The following is a 24,812-nucleotide window of genomic DNA, read 5'->3' as shown; positions in this document are numbered from 1 at the left end:
AAATATGAATTAATGCACTTAATTGTTGAAATTATTTGTTTCCTTGTCTTTCTCAATTACTTGACTACGAGCTCCTATATGGTAGTTGGGCTTTATTCATCTTTATATCCCTGTAGTCTTAACAGAATGCTTGGCACATGGTAGGTACATAAAAAGTAAACACTTCAAGTGAAAAGTTAAGTGAAAGTCTTGAGCTGAACTCAGAACTCAAGCATGCCCTGTTAACATCTCCCTCATACAATGAGAAAACTAATTTCTTCATTCTCAATATCATATTTCTTCTAAAGCAGCCTTAATTCAAAAGAATTTGGGCAGCTACGTGGTATCTTTAAACATATTATATTACCTTTTAATGAAAATGCCTATATTTTGTTCATATGGCTCCTCTGTTAAAATAAACTGCTCATTTTATGGAATTTTTTCATTGAGATGAAAATAAGATGTGCATGAATTATTTGTGCTTAGAATCACCCTTTTTTTATTATTTTTAAATAATTGGAATCCCATGAAAATAAATACAAAGTGATTTTTACAAACTTATATACAACACACAGAAAGTAACAAAGGAAGTATGTTCTAAAAATTCAAACACTGTTCTAAAGCTGAGCAACACATTTCCCTAAATAAACAATATTACAAAGAATCAGATCCCAGAACACCCTTCCCCAAAATGTACCTAACTGATTACAAGTACACATAGAAGTTAATCACATATACAAGAGCATTTGAGGGAAATTTTATTCTGAAATCAAACTCAGGATTCCAGTCAATAGGCATTATGATACTGCACTTCTGACTTGTTTTTTTTTTTTTATGCTAGCCAGAACAAAACTCCCAAGGATTTCAGAGAAGGAAGAGATCAAGATTTAGGGAGAAGATTTCAAAGTAGCCCAGATCTTAAGCAGAAAAGAGAAATGGAAAAGATGAGGGAAAGGGACCAGAGTTCAAATTTTGGCTTATCTGATTCCAAAACCTGGTAATTAACTATTTCACTATATAATTAGAGAAAAACATTACACATCTGAAATAACCTACCTATGAAACTATTTCCTTAGTAGAAAAATGCAAGTCCTATACCACATTTATTATAAGGTCTTATTAATCTTAGCCCACCATCACCTATCTAATTCTAGTCCTGATGAAACCCTTAATCATTCAGGAACTGACCTACAAACATATGACATTCAAGTAGCATAACACATTTAAAGCCACTTTAGATTTATAAATTTCTCCTTGCATGTCAGTCATTTTGTTTATCTTTTGTAATCTTCTGAGTAAAGGATTATACTTTGTTATTATGTTTTTCTCCAAACTCTAGTGGATTTAGCGTAATCATGAAATACTGTTTAATTTTAATAAGTAAATTCATTCATGATCAAAAACAAGGAACAGTTAATTGCCAAGTGTAAAGTAAGAGGCCTATAATTTCAAAATTATAGTAGGTCTAATTCAAGTTTTGGTGCACATAATTTTTTTTTATCTTGCATGGGCAGGCACCGGCAATCAAACCCAGGTCTCTGGCATGGCAAGCAAGAACTCTGCTTGCTGAGGTACCGTGGCCTGCCCATTGTGCACATAAAGTTTAAACTAAATATGAAATCACACACTCTATGTATTATGAAACTTGGAAAGGGAAAAAAACACAACTATTATTTGAAATAGTAATTTGCTCAAATAAGAAAAACATCTCTTTTGTAACATTCCCTTAGGTAACATTTTCACTGTGTTTTATAAAGTACTCTGTCTAAACAAGAGTCTATAAGGATTTAAAAAGTAATTCTCTTCCCAATCCTATATCCTGGCTTTTCAGCTCCACTCCCAGAGGCAACCAATGCTGTCAGGTTCTATGTATTTTTTCAGAGATCACCTATGCATTTACAAGCTTTATATGAACATGCTGATCTGAATTTTACTTTTCTTAACAATATTGGTTTCTTGGTGTCTGTTGCATATCCTCATTCTTTCTAACAGCTACAGTACATGGTTGTATCATAATTTATTTGGTATTCTAAAGACTATTTAGGTTGTTTCAAATCTACTCTCTCACAATAAATATATTTTATATATTCCATGTTTGATATATCAAGAGACATTGGATTTCAGCTCTTTGTCCACCGGCCGGGCGCGCGGCGCCCACGCCCCGCCTGCCAGCCAGCCCGCCCACCCACCTCTCCCTCTTTGTCCGCCGGCCCCGCGCGAACCGCCCACGCCCCGCCTGCCAGCCAGCCCACCCGCCCACCTCTCCCTCTTCTCCCTTCTGCTCTGGCAGCGCTCCATCCACCACCTTATCCTTCCCTTTCTCCTGCTCTGGCGGCTCTCCAACCACCACCGTGCCCTCTTCCGCCTTCACCGGCTCCTCCGCCACCGGCCTCGACAGCCTTGCCACCCTCACCTTTCCTCCTCCAGAACAGCTACTGGGGAAGTGGAGACAATACAGAGCAGCTCCCGGAGCCACAATGGAGATCAAAGGGATGGCGTACCCCATCCTGGAACGGCTGACTGTCTGGGAGAACCAGCTCCGGTGAGATCGCCGAGGGGCGCGGGCTTTCCCGGGCGGGACGGCAAGCGGTCGGAGTCCCTCCCTTCCTCCTTCCCAGGCCAGCTGGCAGAATTGGGCAGGCGGTCCCCTTGGGCCGCGGCGGCTGGCGCCCTCACCACGAGAGGCCCCCCAGACCAACTGAGAGAGTTGGGTCGCAAATCCCCAGACTGCGCAGAACGGTGACCGGGGGGCCCATTCCAAACACGTGACTCCCCGGTCCGGCTGGGAACGGTGCACTCTCCCAGGCTGCGGCAGCTGGTGCCCTCCCGCCACGCTTGGAGCCCCGGGCTGACTAGGAAATGCGGTCGGGTGCTCTCCCGTGCTGCGGTGGCCGGCAACCCTCCCCGCGTTTGGACCCCCGGGCCGGCTGGCACTTTTCCAAGATGCTTCGGCTGCCGAACCTCCCCTACGGCGAGAGTTTTCCAAAGTTAAAGGACCCACAGCAACTTTCACTGGTGGAACCCGTAGACAAACGTGTGCCACGAGCGCCACCTACTGGGCAGGATAAGAAAAACAGAACCCAGAGATTTCACAGAAAAATTTTTCAACCTGTGGGGTCCAACACCCAGGGAAATCTGACTAAATGCCCAGACGCCAGCAGAAGATAACGGATAATGCTCAGAAAATTGAAAATATGCCCCAGTCAAAGGAACAAACCAATAGTTCAAATGAGATACAGGAGCTGAAACAACTAATGCTGAATATACGAACAGAAATGGAAAAACTCTTCAAAAACGAAATCGATAAATTGAGGGAGGACATGAAGAAGACATGGCTGAACAAAAAGAACAAATAGAAAAACTGAAAAAACAAATCACAGAGCTTATGGAAGTGAAGGATAAAGTAGAAAAGATGGAAAAAACAATGGAAACCTACAATGATAGATTTAGAGACAGAAGATAGAATTAGTGATTTGGAGGATGAAACATCTGATTTCCAAAAAGAAACAGAAACTATCTGGAAAAGAATGGAAAAATTTGAACAGGGTATCAGGGAACTCAAGGACAATATGAACCGCACAAATATACGTGTTGTGGGTGTCCCAGACGGAGAAGAGAAGGGAAAAGGAGGAGAAAAACTAATGGAAGAAATTATCACTGAAAATTTCCCAACTCTTATGAAAGACCTAAAATTACAGATCCAAGAAGTGCAGCACACCCCAAAGAGATTAGACCCAAATAGGCGTTCCCCAAGACACTTACTAGTTAGAATGTCAGAGGTCAAAGAGAAAGAGAGGATCTTGAAAGCAGCGAGAGAGAAGCAATCCATCACATACAAGGGAAACCCAATAAGACTATGTGTAGATTTCTCAGCAGAAACCATGGAAGTTAGAAGACAGTGGGATGATATATTTAAGTTACTAAAAGAGAAAAACTGCCAACCAGACTCCTATATCCAGAAAAATTCTCCTTCAAAAATGAGGGAGAAATTAAAACATTCTCAGACAAAAAGTCACTGACAGAATTTGTGACCAAGAGACCAGCTCTGCAAGAAATACTAAAGGGAGCACTAGAGTCAGAACCGAAAAGACAGAAGACAGAGGTATGGAGAAGAGTGTAGAAAGAAGGAAAATCAGATATGATATCTATAACACAAAATGGTAGAGGAAAATATTATCCAAACAGTAATAACTCTAAATGTTAATGGACTGAATTCCCCAATCAAAAGACATAGACTGGCAGAATGGATTACAAAACAGGATCCTTCTATATGCTGTCTACAGGAAACACATCTTAGACCCAAAGATAAATATAGGTTGAAAGTGAAAGGTTGGGAAAAGATATTTCATGCAAATAACAACCAGAAAAGAGCAGGAGTGGCTTTACTAATATCCAACAAATTAGACTTCAAATGTAAAACAGTTAAAGGAGACAAAGAAGGACACTATCTACTAATAAAAGGAACAATTAAACAAGAAGACATAACAATCATAAATATTTACGCACCGAACCAGAATGCCCCAAAATACGTGAGGAATACATTGCAAACACTGAAAAGGGAAATAGACACATATATCATAATAGTTGGAGACTTCAATTCACCACTCTCATCAATAAACAGAACATCTGGACAGAGGATCAATAAAGAAATAGAAAATCTGAATATTACTATAAATGAGCTAGACTTAACAGACATTTATAGGACATTACATCCCACAACAGCAGGATACACCTTTTTCTCAAGTGCTCGTGGATCATTCTCAAAGACAGACCATATGTTGGGTCACAAAGCAAGTCTTAACAAATTTAAAAAGATTGAAATCATACACAACACTTTCTTGGATCATAAAGGAATGAAGTTGGAAATCAATAATACACAGAGTGCCAGAAAATTCACAAATACATGGAGGCTCAACAACACACTCTTAAACAACAAGTGGGTCAAAGAAGAAATTGCAAGAGAAATTAGTAAATACCTAGAGGCGAATGAAAACGAAAACACAACATATCAAAACTTATGGGACGCAGCAAAGGCAGTGCTAAGAGGGAAATTTATTGCCCTAAATGCCTATATCAGAAAAGAAGAAAAGGCAAAAATGCAGGAATTAACTGTCCACTTGGAAGAACTGGAGAAAGAACAGCAAACTAATCCCAAAGCAAGCAAAAAGAAAGAAATAAAAAAGATTAGAGCAGAAATAAATGAAATTGAAAACATGAAAACAATAGAGAAAATCAATAAGACCAGAAGTTGGTTCTATGAGAAAATCAATAAGATTGATGGGCCCTTAGCAAGATTGACAAAAAGAAGAAGAGAGAGGATGCAAATAAATAAGATCAGAAATGGAAGAGGAGACATAATTACTGACCTCACAGAAATAAAGGAGGTAATAACAGGATACTATGAACAACTTTACGCTAATAAATACAACAATTTAGATGAAATGGACAGGTTCCTGGAAAGACATCAACAACCAACTTTGACTCAAGAAGACATAGATGACCTCAACAAACCAATCACAAGTAAAGAGATTGAATTAGTCATTCAAAAGCTCCCTAAAAAGAAAAGTCCAGGACCAGACGGCTTCACATGTGAATTCTATCAAACATTCCAGAAAGAATTAGTACCAAACCTGCTCAAACTCTTCAAAAAAATCAAAGTGGAGGGAAAACTACCTAATTCATTCTATGAAGCCAACATCACCCTCATACCAAAACCAGGCAAAGATATTACAAAAAAAGAAAACTACAGACCAATCTCTCTAATGAATACAGATGCAAAAATCCTCAATAAAATTCTAGCAAATCGTATCCAACAACACATTAAAAGAATTATACATCATGACCAAGTAGGATTCATCCCAGGTATGCAAGGATGGTTCAACATAAGAAAATCAATTAGTGTAATACACCATATCAACAAATCAAAGCAGAAAAATCACAAGATCATCTCAATTGATGCAGAGAAGGCATTTGACAAGATTCAACATCCTTTCCTGTTGAAAACACTTCGAAAGATAGGAATACAAGGGAACTTCCTTAAAATGATAGAGGGAATATATGAAAAACCCACAGCTAATATCATCCTCAATGGGGAAAAACTGAAAACTTTCCCCCTAAGATCAGGAACAAGACAAGGATGTCCACTATCACCATTATTATTCAACATTGTGTTGGAGGTTCTAGCCAAAGCAATTAGACAAGAAAAAGAAATACAAGGCATCAAAATTGGAAAGGAAGAAGTAAAACTATCACTGTTTGCAGACGATAAGATACTATACGTCGAAAACCCGGAAAAATCCACAACAAAATTACTAGAGCTAATAAATAATAATAATAAATAAAAGAATTATACATCAGCGAAGTAGCAGGTTACAAGATCAACATTCAAAAATCTGTAGCATTTCTATACACTAGTAATGAACAAGCTGAGGGGGAAATCAAGAAACGAATCCCATTTACAATCGCAACTAAAAGAATAAAATACCTAGGAATAAATTTAACTAAAGAGACAAAAAACCTATATAAAGAAAACTACAAAAAACTGCTAAAAGAAATCACAGAAGACCTAAATAGATGGAAGGGCATACCGTGTTCATGGAATGGAAGACTAAATATAATTGAGATGTCAATCCTACCTAAATTGATCTACAGATTCAATGCAATACCAATCAAAATCCCAGCAACTTATTTTTCAGAAATAGAAAAACCAATAAGCAAATTTATCTGGAAGGGCAGGGTGCCCCGAATTGCTAAAAACATCTTGAGGAAAAAAAACGAAGCTGGAGGTCTCGCGATGCCGGACTTTAAGGCATATTATGAAGCCACAGTGGTCAAAACAGCATGGTATTGGCATAAAGATAGATATATCGACCAATGGAATCGAATAGAGTGCTCAGATATAGACCCTCTCATCTATGGACATTTGATCTTTGATAAGGCAGTCAAGCCAACTCACCTGGGACAGAACAGTCTCTTCAATAAATGGTGCCTAGAGAACTGGATATCCATATGTAAAAGAATGAAAGAAGACCCATATCTCACACCTTATACAAAAGTTAACTCAAAATGGATCAAAGATCTAAACATTAGGTCTAAGACCATAAAACAGTTAGAGGAAAATGTAGGGAGATATCTTATGAATCTTACAACTGGAGGCGGTTTTATGGACCTTAAACCTAAAGCAAGAACACTGAAGAAAGAAATAAATAAATGGGAGCTCCTCAAAATTAAACACTTTTGTGCATCAAAGAACTTCATCAAGAAAGTAGAAAGACAGCCTACACAATGGGAGATAATATTTGGAAATGACATATCAGATAAAGGTCTAGTACCCAGAATTTATAAAGAGATTGTCCAACTCAACAACAAAAAGACAGCCAACCCAATTACAAAATGGGAAAAAGACTTGAACAGACACCTACCAGAAGAGGAAATACGGATGGCCAAGAGGCACATGAAGAGATGCTCAATGTCCCTGGCCATTAGAGAAATGCAAATCAAAACCACAATGAGATATCATCTCACACCCACCAGAATGGCCATTATCAACAAAACAGAAAATGACAAGTGCTGGAGAGGATGCGGAGAAAGAGGCACACTTATCCACTGTTGGTGGGAATGTCAAAGGGTGCAACCACTGTGGAAGGCAGTTTGGCGGTTCCTCAAAAAGCTGAATATAGAATTGCCATACGACCCAGCAATACCATTGCTAGGTATCTACTCAAAGGACTTAAGGGCAAAGACACAAACGGACATTTGCACACCAATGTTTATAGCAGCGTTATTTACAATTGCAAAGAGATGGAAACAGCCAAAATGTCCATCAACAGAAGAATGGCTAAACAAACTGTGGTATATACATACGATGGAATATTATGCAGCTTTAAGACAAGATAAACTTATGAAGCATGTAATAACATGGATGGACCTAGAGAACATTATGCTGTGTGATTCCAGCCAAAAACTAAAGGACAAATACTGTATTGGTCCCACTGATGTGAATGGACATTCGAGAATAAACTTGGAATATGTCATTGGTAACAGAGTCCAGCAGGAGTTAGAAACAGGGTAAGATAATGGGTAATTGGAGCTGAAGGGATACAGACTGTGGAACAGGACTAGATACAAAAACTCAAAAATGGACAGCACAATAATACCTAATTGTAAACTAATCATGTTAAAACACTGAATGAAGCTGCATCTGAGCTATAGGGTTTTTTTTGTTTTTGGTTTTTTGTTTTTTTTACTATTATTACTACTTTTATTTCTTTTCTCTATATTAACATTCTATATCTTTTTCTGTTGTGTTGCTAGTTCCTCTAAACCGATGCAAATGTACTAAGAAACGATGAACATGCATCTATGTGATGATGTTAAGAATTACTGATTGCATATGTAGAATGGTATGATTTCTAAATGTTGTGTTAACTTTTTTTTTTTCGTTAATAAAAACAAAAAAGAAAGAGACATTGGATTTCAGCTCCAACGGGGGTTATTATATCATTTAAATAAAGACATAATATTTAAAATTGTATATATTATAAAATTTTATATAAAATATATATATAATTACATATATTACAATTTTAAATATTATATCTTTTAAAAGCTCTTTTAATTAAGTGATTTCAAGGTAAAATAATTTGTCAAAATCTGAAACCAATGAATAAATATCATTCACTAATCTGTTACAATTGCAAGTATTGATGAGAAATAAAAATATCAAAGTAGGCCCATTCCAGCCAATCCTAAAGAAAACCTAGGGCAATATGTAAGATTCCACAAGGGTTCCATGCAATAGAGTAACTTTCCAAAAACCTATACCCTCCAGATGGGTCCCTGGTCCAGATAAGTCCTGAAACCTAGCCTAACCTCTCCAGAATATCAGATAATTCCATCTCCCTACCCCATGTTAGAGACAGACCCCTCCAATATGAAAAATTTGGAATTGCCATAGCCCAAACATCCCTAAAGAGAGGGAAGGAAAGATCAAAGTTGATGGTGGAGTAAGACAGGATTTAACAATTGAATATGGATGCTGAATCACTGAATTGATATCTCTTTTAGTCTCCAGTATTTTAGAGCAGCTAGAAGTAAAAACCTAAAATTGTGAAATTGTAACCCATGTCAAATTCTGAAATATGTTCTATAACTAATAGTGGTGCTATGCTTTGAAATTTATAGCTTTTTTGTATATATGTTATTTTTCACAAAAAAAAAGGAAAAAAGTTGATTGTGATGATAAAAAAATATTTAAGCCCTCTAGCCTCCTATATTCTAGAACAGCTAGAAGGGAAAATATGAGAAGACCATATGGTAGCCCATGACAAACTCTGGGATCTGTCCTGTAACCATTTGTTGAAGAGTGCTTTGAAAACTATTGCTTTTTTATTTCTTTGCTTTGTATATATGTTATACTATACAATAAAAATAGTTAAAATAAATAAATAAATAATGTATATCAAAGTTGAGGCAATGTAAGATAAAACTGCCAGAATAATTCTAAGTAATTGTTATTTAGTTATAAATCTATCTACATGAAAAAAGCCATGGTGATTCAGCTAACTGGCTTGAGAATCAGAATTCAACTACACTCCCAGTTTCATGCCAGAAATGTTCTAATACTGGGCAATATAGGCCAACTCTTAAGCATATTATGGCAGGTTAACCCTTTCTATCCTATTGTATTTCTTATAAATATGTTAATTCCCATACCGTATTTTAAATTCCTTGATAATGAGATCTTCTTTATTTTGGTAGTCATCAGTTCTTGGCCCTCTTATCCATCAGGATTCTCTATCTAGATAATTTCTCCAGTCCTACGGCATAAAGAACCACCTATATTAGTGGTTCTCAACTAAAAGCAATTTTGAACCCCTAGTTGGCAATGTCTGGAGAAATGCTTAATTGCCATTAGGTTTATGAGGAGGGTGCTACTGGTATTTAGCAGGCATAGGCCAGAGATAAGCTGCTAAACATTCTACAAAGTATAGGACAGTCCTAATGGACTGGAATAACCAGTCAAAAATGTCAATAGTGCCAAGAATGAGAAACCTTGATCAACATGAAGATGATTCCAAATTTTTCTCTCTAACCTTATCCTCTGTGTCAAGGTCTAGACTCATGTACCTAATTATCTACCTGACATCTCCATTTAGATGTATCACAGGTATTTTAAACTTAATATATCCAAAACTGAATTTTTAAATTATCTCCTAAAACTCGATTACTTGCCAGTCTTCCTCACCTTCATAAATGGCTTCATTATTTATCTAGGTCCTTTGGTCAAAAACCTGGGTGTCATTCTTGATTCTTTTCTTTCTCACTCCCCACTTCACTCCCAACAACTCTACCTCCAAATCATATGCCAATTGTGACCACTTCACACAGGCTCCACTGCTGTCACACTGTCCAAGCCACTGCCAACACTGCACTACTGATGACAACCTCCTAATTGATCAATTGACCATTCCTGTCTCATTTCAGTACTTTCTCTATACAACAGCCAGAGATATCATTTCAAAGCTATACTAGACTATGTAACAATTTTGCTTAATCCTTCCCCCAAACATTTCATTGTGATTAGAATAAAATCCAAATGATTTTCATTTCCTGCAAGATCCAACAATATCTGATTCTGCTATCTTCATCTACTTCCAATTTCTCCTTCATTCAGTATGCTCTAGCCACGGTAGTCTTTTTGTTTTAACATGCCATTGTTCCAGCTCAAGCACTTGCAGTTTGCTCCCCCTGGAATAGTCTTCCCCAAAAACTCTGCCTTTCTAGCACTTTTCTCATCATTCAGTTCTCAGGTCAAACGTCCCACTCTCAAAAGAGGCATCTTTTTTTTTTTTTTTGTATGCTGTATGGTGGAGGTCACATTTCATTCTTTTTCCATGTGAGCATCCCATTATTGCAGCACCATTTGTTGAATTTTGGGGTGTGGGGAGGGACAGGTACACATGCCAGGAATCGAACCCAGGTCTCTCACATGACAGGCGAGTATTCTACCACTGAACTACCCTTCGCACCTTCTAAAGAGAGGCATTCTTGTAGCACCCTATTTGAAGTTGTCCCATTCAGTTGTCATTTCTCTATATCTTACTGCCCTGTTTTATTTACTTCACTTAGCATTATCGAAAATACCTATTTTTTACCTCTTCGTTATCTAAATCACCCCAAAAGAAACTCCAGAAAAAACAATGACCTTGCTTTCTTAATCACTATATGACAATAAATGCTTTGTGCTATAAAACTTCTGAGACGCAAGCAATTATTCTTTGCTAGTAGATCAACATGTAAAATCTTCCCTTAAAATAATTAAATTACCTTCAAAACTTTGATCACTAAAACAAAGACTTCCCTTCAATCAAAGATAAACAAAGGAAATTCTTTGAATATGATTTTTCAAATAAATTACATCCTTGGAAACTATTTTGGAATCTAAATAATATAATACTTTAAACCATGAGTGGATAACTTTATAATTCCGAACTACATTACCACAGATTCAGCTAAATGTCAACCTACCAGCAAGAAGAAGCTCAACGGCTGCCAATTCTCCAATATCAAAAAGGTCGCTGAGGATAAAGGCTTCTTTAATGAGTTGTTCAGGAAGAAGACGGGTTCCCTGTTGACCCTGGATGGAAACACCATCTGTACTGGCTTTCTGAACCTTCTCATGCTGTTGAACATTTTTTGGCTACAATGGTAAAAATACATTAAGTTCATGTAATGAAAATGGTAAAACTGAAGACTATTTATGACAATATAATCTGGTAACATTACAAACAAATACTTTTTATCAGATAATCTAGAATTAGAACTTTATGAGATAATATTTTACATCTTTTCAATAACTGTTTCTACTAAGCTCTAAACTACAAAATTTTGAGAAATATTCAAAATAGCATAATAATTTTCATGTTTCTAAGGAACATTTCTAATTATGTATTTAATAAATGTAAAAAATAATGTTTTCAATTTGGAAATGGCAAATGGATACACAAACTTTTTAATTAATTAGTAGAGTTAATGATAGTTTAACATATTACTTAAAATATGGTCTTACCCATTTAGTTCAAATATTTAACAAATATTATATAGTACAGAATTAATCTCTTGATGGATCATAACATTTTTAAAATTTAGACCTTAAAAAAAAGCTACATAAAAACCTAATCCATCTATTACAGATGAGAAAACTGATGATGCCTAGGTAAGATGAGTTTGTGGTCATATAACTTGTGGCACACAACTGGTCACACAATAAGCCTATGGTCAAACAACTCTCTAGCGATACAGCCAAGGCTAGAATTCAGCTCAACTGGCTCCCAGGCCAGGGTTCTATCTACTATAGTATTAGATTAAAAGTTGGCTTTCTTTCTGGTCTTGTTAGTATATAAAATATCGTCAAACAGTAAGAAAAGTAGTTTCCAAATATGAATTCCCTCCACTGAAATACTATTCCTGGTTGTAAAGGATTTCAAAATGCAGTGGTTGACAGTAAACAAGAATTAATTAGCTCAGCTAAGACAACATAACACTTCCAATGGTTAAAATACTGATGAGTTACCTGAAAATAAATTAATTAATCAATCTTACCAAGCTCTGATGTATTATTAACTATAGGTCAGAAATATCAAGAGGCTAATATTTCTGGAATATATTGAACTTCCTAAAACATATTCAAATATTAGCATCTACTAGCTACAGATAAATATATTATCTCCTATGGAGAGCAAGATAATAATTGCATCTAGGAAAAATCACATTTTTAAAAGAAATCATGGATCACTGAAACAGGGTAAGTAAAATTTTTTTTATATGCATTAAGATTTTGCTTGCTCCTTCTTCTTTTAAAAAAAAGAAGAAAAAAAAAAGCAAATCCACAAAGCAAAAATGAGAAAATTTCCTACTGGGTTTCTGAACAGTGAGATGAAGTCAGGTTTGTGTTTCTTCAAAATCATGTCAAGAAGATGAACAGCTTCAGGTTGTCTTCTCCAGAGAGCATTTCCCACTGTTTGCCAAATGTCTTTGTAAGGACCCCATAGACTAGCAGCTTAAAGAAAAAATAAATAAAACCAACATTAAATAAAATACAAATTTGGAAAATAATGGGATATTACAGTCCACAAATTTTAGTCACATTCAGGGTTACTTTTAAACATAAGGAGCTATGTCAGGCAGCAATGTAAGCATCATTTCACATAACTTAATATAAAATAAAATAAATCCTTACTTTCATATCAGTTGAAGTTGTTTTGCTACTTTATTAGCACTGTAACCAGAAGCAAAGGAATAACCTCCCTAAACTTCAATTTCTTTATATTAAGGAAATTATATAAAACAAGGACAACATCTGCTTCATGCAGTTTTAAGAATTAAATGAGACAAAATAAGTAAAACATATAATACAATGCCTGAATTAGTATAAGTATTCAATAAAATGAAGTACCTTTCCATCTTTCCCTATCATACAAATGAAAAGCAGAAATAGGGGAAAAATCAGATTTAGGAAAATCTAGAACATGAAAAAAATGTATTTTGGCTTATTTTGGCTAGGGTTCTAGCTATTAAAAAATAGCACAGAAGGGTGGTGCAAGGGTAGTTCAGTGATAGAATTCTCGCCTGCCATGCGGCCTGAGTTCTATTCCTGGACCATGCACCTCCCAATAAAAAAATAAATACATAAACAAGCACAAAAATACAGAAGTCCTTTGTAGCTCATATTAAAAGGATCACATGTTGATCTGTAAAAGCACTAACAATAATAGGTAATACTTATTAAGCTTTTGCTATGTACTAACAGTACTATGCTAAAGTCTTTACGTGTACTATTACATCTTATAACATCCTATAAGGCCAGTACTATTTCTTTCTCCATTTTGTAGATATGGAAACTAAGGCAGAAAGGACAAGAAACTTATTCGAGATCACACCGGATAAGCAGAACTTGCACCCAGGCAGTCTGGCATCAGAGTGCGTCCTAATGAACAGGTTTACATTGCCTCTGGACATGATATTTGGAAAGTGAAAATATTTGAAAAGATGAATTTAGGTAGCTCAGAATTATCTGATAAATAGTCTGGTAAGTGAAGACATTAAAAACTACATCTAAAAAAGTTTTTAAAATAGCAAAAAGAAAAAAAGAGAACCAAAAACCATGTCTACACATACCTAAGCAAATTAATTCAAACTAAGACAAATATCTTTACCTATAAATACTTAAGTTCCACAAATGAACAGTCAAGTGTCATAAAGGATAAGAGAAATAATCCTGGTCTTTAAAAAGTTCATGATCACATTTGGGAGACAAAATTCATATAAGTGAAATATTTTAGTAACTATACAAAATTGAATTCTGATTATCTGTCCTGTATCGACTTGTTGAAAAGTGCTTTGAAAACTATTGCTTTTTTTCTTTGCTTTGTATATATGTTATATTATACAATTTTAAACGTTTAAAAAAATTGAATTAAGATTGTCATCACAAAAAACATTTTGGAACTGAGAAATTAAGCATTAACAAATGATTATGATTACTGAATCACTAAATAATGTTTTTTCTTTCTATATTGTAGAATAGTCAAAAATTAATACTTAAATTACTGAAATTCAGTTAGTTTCAAATCTGTGTACACTTACCATTGTAATGATCATTCTAGTTTCAGCTCTGTGTATATCTACTATTTTAACAGTTACTCTAGCCAGTTTCAGCCCTGTTTGTACTTGATATTGTAATGGTAACAATTCCATCTCCCCTTGCTTAATCCATAAAAACCCTGAACTTAGACTTGGGGTAACAGACTTTAGACTGAAAGGTCATCTGATCTTCTGCTTCATGTATAGTAATAAACTCTTTCTTTCTTTGAAATCTTGGTGTCATGGATTGGCTGTTTTGCACATCAGGCAGAGAAATCCACATTTGTTCATTATCAATTTGGCCACCCAAATGGGACAACGTCCCTAAAAACTAGAAGTCTGACAGCCCAAAGTTCTGAAGCCCTGGAAGAACAAGTAAGCACAGTGATCAAGCCTTTTGTAGCTGCTAGACTCTTAGTCTAGAGGCTCAGCAACTGGGTTGTTCTCTACTTTGCTGGAATTCCAGACTCTAGGGGCCTTAAAAATCTTCAAAGAGAGAAATAGCTTCTACTTCCAAGTCCAGACATCTGACTGACTGTGTGGGTCATCAAGCTAAAAGCCAACTGAGATATGAGTATGGTGATCAGTCCCCTGGCCCTGAGTTTGAGGCCCTGGGTGCTGCTTCCAGTACAGTCCTCCTTGCTCTGACTTCTAAACCTTTGTTTCCTGGGTACCATTCTGCATGGGTTTCAAGGCCCTGACCTGAGTTTATCTATTGAGTATGCTCCTACAAAATAATTAAGCCAACCATTAATTGGTATTTAATGAAATTACATGTTTGATGCCTGTTTAACAGTTAATTGGTGTTTAGCGTAAGTACTTAATGTCTGTTAAACTTACTGATATGTGTGATTTACTTATTAATTGGTATGTTACTTAAATAAACAAGTAAATGATGTATCTGGTTAAATGTTATGGTGTGTTATTGCATTTGTACTGTTCAAATATTCCTAATTGGTTACTGATTACTGAAATTCATTAACATGGGAAATTCTAATTCTAATAGCTTTCCTAAATGTAGCCCTTTGGGGTGTATTTTGAAAAACTGGAGAGATTTATTTACAAACTTATGAAAAAAACAAAAAATTGTTTATTTCTGTAACACAGTCTGGCCTCAATAAGATTTAGTATCAGGAGAAAAATGGCCTAAGAATGGCTCTATAAAGAGAACACTGTATTACAGTTAGGGTTGTTCTGCAAAAGAGAGCAGAAATGGGATGAAATGATGTATGTTCGATTACACATACATCATCTCACTATTTGTCTCTCCCAGAAACAATGAGAAAATAAAATATATAAAATTTGTACCTGCAAATATTAGTGGAAAAAGAAAAATGTCCTCCCTCATTCAAATCCAGAGGATCCAATAGAACTTTTATTAACTCCTTCATTTGGTCCACCTTCCCCTATAACCGAGGGGCCAACAGATCAGGAAGAAGGAAGTTCCCCTATCTCCTCCTCCCCCTCCTGCTTCTCCTTTACCAGAGGTAAAAGAGCCAGAGTAAAAAATGGTCTCCCCCTTCCATATCCACCAAGGTACCAAATTTGGTCAGGACTGTGCAGAGCTACTGGTAAAACTTCTTTCCTCTGGCAAGTGCCTATAGAAGTTGAGGCACAGGAAAGCCAAAGATGATTTATATATGCATACCTTATTCTCCACATCAGATGTATATAATTGGAAATAATACCCTCCTCTATAGAGAAGACCCAAAGAAAACAGGAAGCTTAGTTACTTCAATATTGGCAACCTATAACACAGATGGGCATTAATATTCAAGCACACCAGGAAAGAATGAAAAAATAGGGTCCAAGTTAGTGTGTTTTATATTTCTGATTCTGTTTGTGTCTAACTTCCTATTTGTGTCTGTTTGTTAAATGCATATTTTCCTACCTCCAATGGTAATACCAAATTAGCAAACAAAAATTCTTCAAAGAGCACTATTCAAATTGTTTAAAGACAAAAAAAAATTTATTTTAAATAAAAATAAAATTGTTTAAAGATAAATAAATACTATGTAAATTAGTATTCCTGGAGTCCAGAAAGCTTTAGTATTTGTAATTACTATAAACAAACCTGGACATTTGAAAGAAACCACCCCATGGAATTTCCCAAAGGCAGCAAAGTGCTGCCTCAAGAAATGGCAAAACCTTTTCCAACTGTCTGGGTCACATCTTTAGGTGAAATAGATCTAATAATTGGAAACAATTAAAAGAAGGGCATATCTCTCTCCAGCCAACATGATGAGCAGTCTCGCCATCCTCCCCCTCTCTGCGTGGGACATGACTCCCAGGAATGTGGGTCTTCCTGGCAACATGGGACAGAGATCCTGGAATGAGCTGAGACTCAGCATCAAGGGACTGAGAAAAACCTTAGAATGAGCTGAGAATTAACATCAAGGGATTGAGAGACCCTTCTCGACCAAAGGGAGAAGAGTGAAATGAGACTAAACATCAATGGCTGAGAGATTCCAAACAGATTTGAGAGGTTATCCTGGAGGTTATTCTTATGCATTAAGTAGATATCACCTTGTTGTTCAAGATGTAGCAGAGAGGCTGGAGGGAACTGCCTGAAAATGTAGAGCTGTGTCCCAGTAGCCATGTTTCTTGATGATGATTGAACAATGATATAGCTTTCACAATGAGACTCTGTGAATGTGGAAACCTTGTGTCTGATGCTCCTTTTAGCTACTATATCAACAGAAGAGTAGAACATATGGAATAAAAATAAATAATAGGGGGAACAAATGTGAAAATAAATTTAGTTTGAAATGCTAGTGATAAATGAAAGCGAGGGGTAAGGGGTATGGTATGTATAATCTTTTTTTCTCCGTTACCGTTTTATTTCTTTTTCTGCTATCTTTTTATTTCTTTTTCTAAATCAATGCAAATGTTCTAGGAAATGATGAATATGCAACTATGTGATGATATTAAGAATTACTGATTGTATATGTAGAATGGAATGATATCTTAATGTTTTGTTTGTTAAATTTTTTTTAATTAATAAAAAAAGTTAAAAAAAAAAAAAAAAAAAGAAGGGCATATATGGACCACCTATAATTATGCCTAAGAGTTACTCTCAGGGAACCTCTTTTGTTGCTCAGATGTGGCCACCTCTCTCTCTCTAAGCCCAACTTTGCAAGGAAAATCACTACCCTCCCCACTATGTGAGTCATGACATCCAGGAGTAAGTCTCCCTGACAACATGGGACATGACTCCCAGGCATGAGCCTGGTCCTAGCACCACAGGATTGACAATGCCTACCTGATCAAAAGGGGGAAAATAAGTGGGACATGACTTCCAGGGATAAATTTCCCTGACACCGTGAGGCATAACTTCCAGGGTTAACCTCCCCAATACCGTGGGATTAGCAATGGATTAGTGATCTAAAAGGGGAAAAGAAGTAAAGTTTCGATGGATAAAAGATTTCAAATAGAGTCAGAAGATCATTCTAAAGGTACTCTTATGCAGGTCTCAGTCAGATATTGCCAACAGGAATGACAGTCTCTCCAGGAATAACAATGCTACATTCCTCTACCCCATAATGTTGATGTCCCTTTTCAATATGATTAAGTAAGAATGGTCATCACCCGAGATGTCCCTCAAGATAAAGGAATGTACCAATCAGGTACATTTTGGTAGGTAATGAATATAATGACTTAATCAGAGTAAATAAATAATAGGGGGGAGATAGGGGTTAAAAAAATTGGGTAGATTGAAAATACTAGTGGTCAGTGAGAGGGAGGGAGAAGGGATATGGAATGTGTGAGTTTCTTCTTTATTCATTTCTTTTTCTGGAGTGATGCAAATGTTCTATAAATGATCATGGTGCTGAATATACAACTATGTGATATTGTGAGCCACTGACTGTATACTTTAGATAGACTGTATGTATCTGAAGATATCTTAATAAAAATATTTTTTTAAAAAGACTTAATCAGAGAGAAATCACTAGTAGCTATGTTTCCTTCTTCCATATTACTAATTAAGAATGAAAAAAGTGGGCGGGCCACGGTGGCTCAGCAGGCAAGAATGCTCGCCTGCCATGCCAGAGGACCCGGGTTCGATTCCCGGTGTCTGCCCTTGTAAAAAAAATAAATAAATAAAAATAAAAATTAAAAAAAAAAGAATGAAAAAAGCACAGAAGTTACTAACACAGCCTCTCACCTCCTAAAACTTTAGCAGTAGGCAGTCTCTGAGACAGCTCCCAATGATCTCTGCCTGTTTGTGTTCACGCCCTTGTGTAGTGCAACCCTATTTAGCAGAACTAATGGTATATCACATCTAATATCAGGCCACAAAAAAGTCTGTCACTTCTGTCTTAGGTTGGCTCTTACACGTGCATTTTTTTCTTTTTCTATCTCTCTTTCTTCTTTTCCTGGGAAGCAAGCAGTCATGCTGAAAGCAACTTTTGGAAAGGCACACATAGGGAGGAACTGACACCTCCAAATAATAACCAGCAAGAACTAAGACTCTCAAAAACCAAATGAGTAACCTTGGAAGAGAGCTCTCAAGACCCCATTGGCCCTTGAGACAGAAGCCCCAGCTGGATAAGAACCTCATGGGGAAAAAAAAAAGATAAAGGAATAAACAAAAGCAAAAGGGAGGACTGGTAACTGAGAAATTAAGAATTAACAAATGCAAACAGAGTCAAAAGGTTACCCTGGAGGTAATTCTTACACATTATACAGATATCCCACGGTGTATTAGAGTGGCTAGAGGTAAGTACCTGAAACTGTAGAGCTGTGTTCCAGTAGCCATGATTTTTTGAAGATGATTGTATAATGATATAGCTTTTACAGTGCAACTGTGTGACTGTGAAAACCTCATGTCTAATGCTCCTTTTATCTAGGGCATGGACAGATGAGTAAAAAATATGGATAAGAAATAAACAATAGGGGGAACAAATGTTAAAATAAGTTAGGTAGAGGGAAATACTAGTGGTCAATGAGAGGGAGGGGTAAGAGGTATGGTATGTATGAGTTTTTCCTTTTTTCTTTTTATTTCTTTTTCTGGAAAAATATAAATGTTCTGAGAATTGATCATGGTGATGAAAATACAACTATGTGATGATATTGTGAGCCAATGATTGCACACCAAGTATGGAATGTTCATACATTAAGAATGTCCGTGTTTATATGTTGACTGGTTTTATAAATAAAAATATATATTTTTAAAAAAATGATCATGGTGATGAATACACAACTATACAATGATATTGTGAGCCATTGACTGTAACTATGTCAAGAATGTCTGTATGTCAAGAATTTTTGTATGGAGAGGCGAGGCCAAGATGGCAGCTTAGCAATGTGCACGTTTTAATTTGTCCTTCAGAACAACCACTAAATAACCAGAAACAGTACAGAACAGCTCCTGGGGCCACGTCAGTGACTGGACACACAGCGTACCCCAGTCCAGACCAGCTGGACCAGCTGCGAGCCTCCCCAGACCATGAGTTCCCCAAGCCCCATCAGCCTGTGCCCCTTCCCCACAGGCTGCTTCCCAGAGGGGAAGGAAAGAGACTTTAACAGCAGCAGGGGCTGAGTCCAACCAAACACCAATTGTGGCATGAATTAACAAATTCTGACTACTAAAAATAGGCCCCCAGCTCAGGTGAACCTGGTCAAAGTGCAGGTCGCTCATTGGGCTAACAGAAAAAGAAAAAAAGAAAAGAAACAGAGGTTCTTGTGGCTGTGTTTCTACAAAGGCTTGACTGCCTCTGGATTCAGCAGCAGGACTTCTCAGGCTTCAACAGCCCCTGCATAGGCAGAAACAAGCTGCTTTCAGGGCCTGTCTCCAGCCTGTGCCTTCCCCAGGTGAGGGGTGAAGTCCAACTCAGGTGGAATCCCTCCCTCAAGGAATTGAGACACTAGAGCTTGGTAATTTGAAGCCATTAAAACCAGCCTACAGGGCGGGCCGCGGTGGCTCAGCGGGCAAGAATGCTTGCCTGCCGTGCCGGAGGACCCCGGTTCGATGCCCGGCCCCAGCCCATGTAAAAAACAAACAAACAAAAAAATAAATAAAAAAAAAAAAAAAAAAAAAATCTTATAAAAAAAAAAACCAGCCTACAACCTCTCTTCTGTCTCCACCACGCCCCCAGCAGGGAGAGTCTGTCAAAGTTAAAGGTACCACGTCATCTTATGCTGGTGGGACTTGCAGGCACACAGCGCCACATACTGGGCAGGATAAGAAAAACAGAGCCCAGAGACTTCACAGGAAAGTATTTCAACCTGCTGGGTCTCACCCTCAGGGAAAACCGACGCACGTGACTGCTTCTCCCTGATAGGAGGTCAGTTTAGTATGGGAAAACCCGGCTGGGGTCTATAATACTTACGACATAAAAAATCCAAAAGGCAAAATGGTACAAGAAAGTACTACCTGTACTGTAATAACACTAAATGTTAATGGATTGAATTCCCCAATCAAAAGACATAGACTGGCAAATGGATTAAAAAACAGGAGCCTTCTATATGCTGCCTACAAGAAACACATCTTAGACCCAAAGATAAACATAGGTTGAAAGTGAAAGGTTGGGAAAAGATATTTCATGCAAATAACAACCAGAAAAGAGCAGGAGTAGCTATACTAATATCCAACAAATTAGACTTCCAATGTAACACAGTTAAAAGAGACAAAGAAGGACACTATGTACTAATAAAAGGAACAATTCAGCATGAAGACATAACAATCATAAATATTTATGCACCAAAGCAGAATGCTCCAAAATACATGTGGCAAACACTGAAAAGAGACGTAGACACATCTACCATAATAGTTGGAGACTTCAATTCCCCACTCTCATCAATAGACAGAACATCTAGACAGAGGATCAATAAAGAAACAGAGAATTTGAATATTACAATAAATGAGCTAGACTTAACAGACATTTATAGGACATTACACTCCACAACAGCAGGATATACCTTTTTCTCAAGTGCTCATGTATCATTCTCAAAGATAGACCATATGCTGGGTCACAAAGCAAGTCTCAACAAATATAAAAAGAGTGAAATCATACAAAACACTTTTTCTCAGATCATAAAGGAATGAAGTTGGAAATCAATAATAGGCAGAGTGCCAGAAAACTCACAAATATGTGGAGGCTCAAGAACACACTCAAACAACCAGTGGGTCAAGGAAGAAATTACAAGAGAAATCAGTAAATATCTCGAGGCGAATGAAAATGAAAACACAACATATCAAAACTTATGGGATACAGCAAAGGCAGTGCTAAGAGGGAAATTTATTGCCCTAAATGCCTATATCAAAAAAGAGGAAAGGGCAAAAATTGAGGAATTAACTGTCCACTTGGAAGAACTAGAGAAAGAACAGCAAACTAACCCCAAAGCAAGCAAAAGGAAGGAAATAACAAAGATAAGAGCAGAAATAAATGAAACTGAGAACATGAAAACAATTAAGAAAATCATAAAACCAGAATCTGGTTCTAGGAGAAAAATCAATAAGATTGATGGACCCTTAGCAAGATTGACAAAAAGAAGAGAGAGGATGCAAATAAATAAGATCAGAAATGGAAGAGGAGACATAACCACTGATCCCACAGAAATAAAGGAAGTGAAACAGGATACTATGAACAACTTTATGCTAATAAATACAACAGTGTAGATGAAATGGACAACTTCCTAGAAAGGCATGAACAACCAACTTTGACTCGAGAAGAAATAGATAACCTCAACAAACCAATCACAAGTAAAGAAACTGAATCAGTCACTAAGAAGCTTCCCAAAAAGAAAAGTCCTGGACCAGAAGGCTTCACATGTGAATTCTACCAAACATTCCAGAAAGAATTAGTACCAATCCTGCTCAAACTCTTCCAAAAAATTGAAGAGGAGGGAAAGCTACCTAACTCGTTCTATGAAGCCAACATCACCCTGATACCAAAACCAGACAAAGATATTACAAAAAAAAGAAAACTACAGACCAATCTCTCTAATGAATATAGATGCAATAATCCTCAATAAAATTCTTGCAAATCAGATCCAGCACCACACTGAAAGAATTATACATCATGATCAAGTAGGATTCATTCCAGGTATGCAAGGATGGTTCAACCTAAGAAAATCATTAAATGTACTACACCATATCAACAAAGCAAAGCAGAAAAACCACATGATCATTTCAATTGAGGCAGAAAAGGCATTTGAAAAAATTCAACATCCTTTCCTCTTGAAAACACTTCAAAGGATAGGAATACAAGGGAACTTCCTCAACACAATAAAGGAAATATATGAAAAACCCACAGCTAACAAAATCCTCAATGGGGAAAAACTGAACACTTTCCCCCTAAGAACAGGAACAATACAAGGATGTCCACTATCACCACTGTTATTCAACATTGTGTTAGAAGTTCTAGCCAGAGCAATTAGACAAGAAAAAGAAATACAAGGCATCAAAATTGGAAATGAAGAAGTAAAACTCTCACTGTTGGCAGATGATATGATATTATACATCAAAAACCCTGAAAAATCCACAGCAAAACTACTAGAGCTAATAAATGAGTACAGCAAAGTGGCAGGTTACAAGATCAACACTCAAAAATCTGTAGTGTTTTTATACACTAGTAATGAACAATCTGAGGGGGGAATCAAGAAACAAATTCCATTTACAATTGTAACCAAAAAAATAAAATATTTAGGAATAAACTTAACTAAAGAGACAAAAGACCTATACAAAGAAAACTATAAGAAATTGTTAAAAGAAATCACAGAAGACCTAAATAGATGGAAGGGCATACCGTGTTCCTGGATTGGAAGACTAAAAATAGTTAAGATGTCAATTCTACCCTAAATTGATTTACAGATTCAATGCAATACCAATCAAAATCCCAACAACTTACTTTTCAGAAACAGAAAAACCAATAACCAAATTTATCTGGAAGGGGAGGGTGCCCCGAATTGCTAAAAGTATCCTGAGGAAAAAAAATGAAGCTAGAGGTCTCACACTGCCTGACTTTAAGTCATATTATGAAGCTACAGTGGTCAAAACAGCACGGTACTGGCATAAAGATAGATATACTGACAAATGGAATCGAATAGAGTGTTCAGATACAGACCCTCTCGTCTATGGACAATTGATCTTTGATAAGGCAGTCAAGCCAACTCACCTGGGACAGAACAGTCTCTTCAATAAATGGTGCCTAGAGAACTGGATATCCACATGCAAAAGAATGAAAGAGAACCCATATCTCACACTCTATACAAAAGTTAACTCAAAATAGATCAAAGATCTAAACATTAGGTCTAAGACCATAAAACAGTTAGAGGAAATATATAACTTACGTAGATAGCTTGATTGAACGCCATAAGTACTTGGAATCTTGGGTAGGACATGAGATTTTGTTGGTTTGTTGGTTTGTTGAGTGCCCCAATGAATCCCAGAGTGATTTGATCAGTGAGTGGTCCCCTTTGGGGAATGGTGAGAACAGGGAAACATTCAGCTTCCCCAAGCTGAATTCTCGATATTCTCACAAACAGTGTGGACAACCAAAGCTATAGGCTTAGCCCCCAGCCTTGGGGTTTCTTCATATGAAACTTAACCCCACAGGGGATAGGTCAAGCCTACTTAAAATTAAGCCTAAGAGTCACCCCCAAGAGAACTTCTTTTGCTGCTCAGATGTGGCCTCTCTCTCCAGTCAACACAGCAAGCAGACTCACCACCCTCCCTCTGTCTACGTGGGACATGACTCCCAGGGTTGCGGAACTTCCTGGCAATGTGGGACAGAAATCCTGGAATGAGCAGAGACTCAGCATCAAGGGACTGAGGAAACCTTTTCAACCAAAAGGGGGAAGAGTGAAATGAGACTAAGTGTCAATGGTTGAGAGATTCCAAACGGAGTCGAGAGGTTATCCTGGAGGTTATTCTTATGCATTAAGTAGATATCACCTTGTTATTCAAGATGTAGTGGAGAGGCTGGAGGGAACTGCCTGAAAATGTAGAGCTGTGTTCTAGTAGCCACATTTCTTGATGAAGACTAAATGATATGGCTTTCACAATGTGACTGTGTGATTGTGAAAACCTTGTGTCTGATGCTCCTTTTATCTACCTTGTCAAAAGACGAGCAGAACATATGGAATAAAGATAAATAATAGGGGGAACAGATGTTAAAATAAATTTAGTTTGAAATGCTAGTGATAAATGAAAGTGAAGGGTAAGGGGTATGGTATGTATAATCGTT

At 36.9% G+C, this 24,812-nt stretch overlaps 1 protein-coding gene across 2 annotated transcripts in view; it reads right to left on the bottom strand.

Moving 5' to 3' along the window:
• NUP205 (nucleoporin 205) overlaps nucleotides 1–24,812 on the bottom strand; it is a 153,216-nt gene that overhangs the window by 114,626 nt on the left and 13,778 nt on the right. The window contains exons 2-3 of one of the 2 annotated variants that reach the window (XM_077142076.1): nucleotides 12,897–13,039; nucleotides 11,509–11,680 (exon numbers count right to left, since the gene is read on the bottom strand). In XM_077142076.1, the coding sequence (XP_076998191.1) occupies nucleotides 11,509–11,680; nucleotides 12,897–13,039 (315 nt within the window). Of the gene's footprint in view, nucleotides 1–9,693; nucleotides 11,152–11,508; nucleotides 11,681–12,896; nucleotides 13,040–24,812 lie in introns of those variants that run through there. The other variant, XM_077142164.1, reaches the window with a different exon arrangement.

This window comes from Tamandua tetradactyla, chromosome 1, assembly GCF_023851605.1.
Source record: "Tamandua tetradactyla isolate mTamTet1 chromosome 1, mTamTet1.pri, whole genome shotgun sequence".
Lineage (NCBI taxonomy): Eukaryota > Metazoa > Chordata > Mammalia > Pilosa > Myrmecophagidae > Tamandua > Tamandua tetradactyla.
This window is presented reverse-complemented; position numbering and strand designations above follow the sequence as displayed.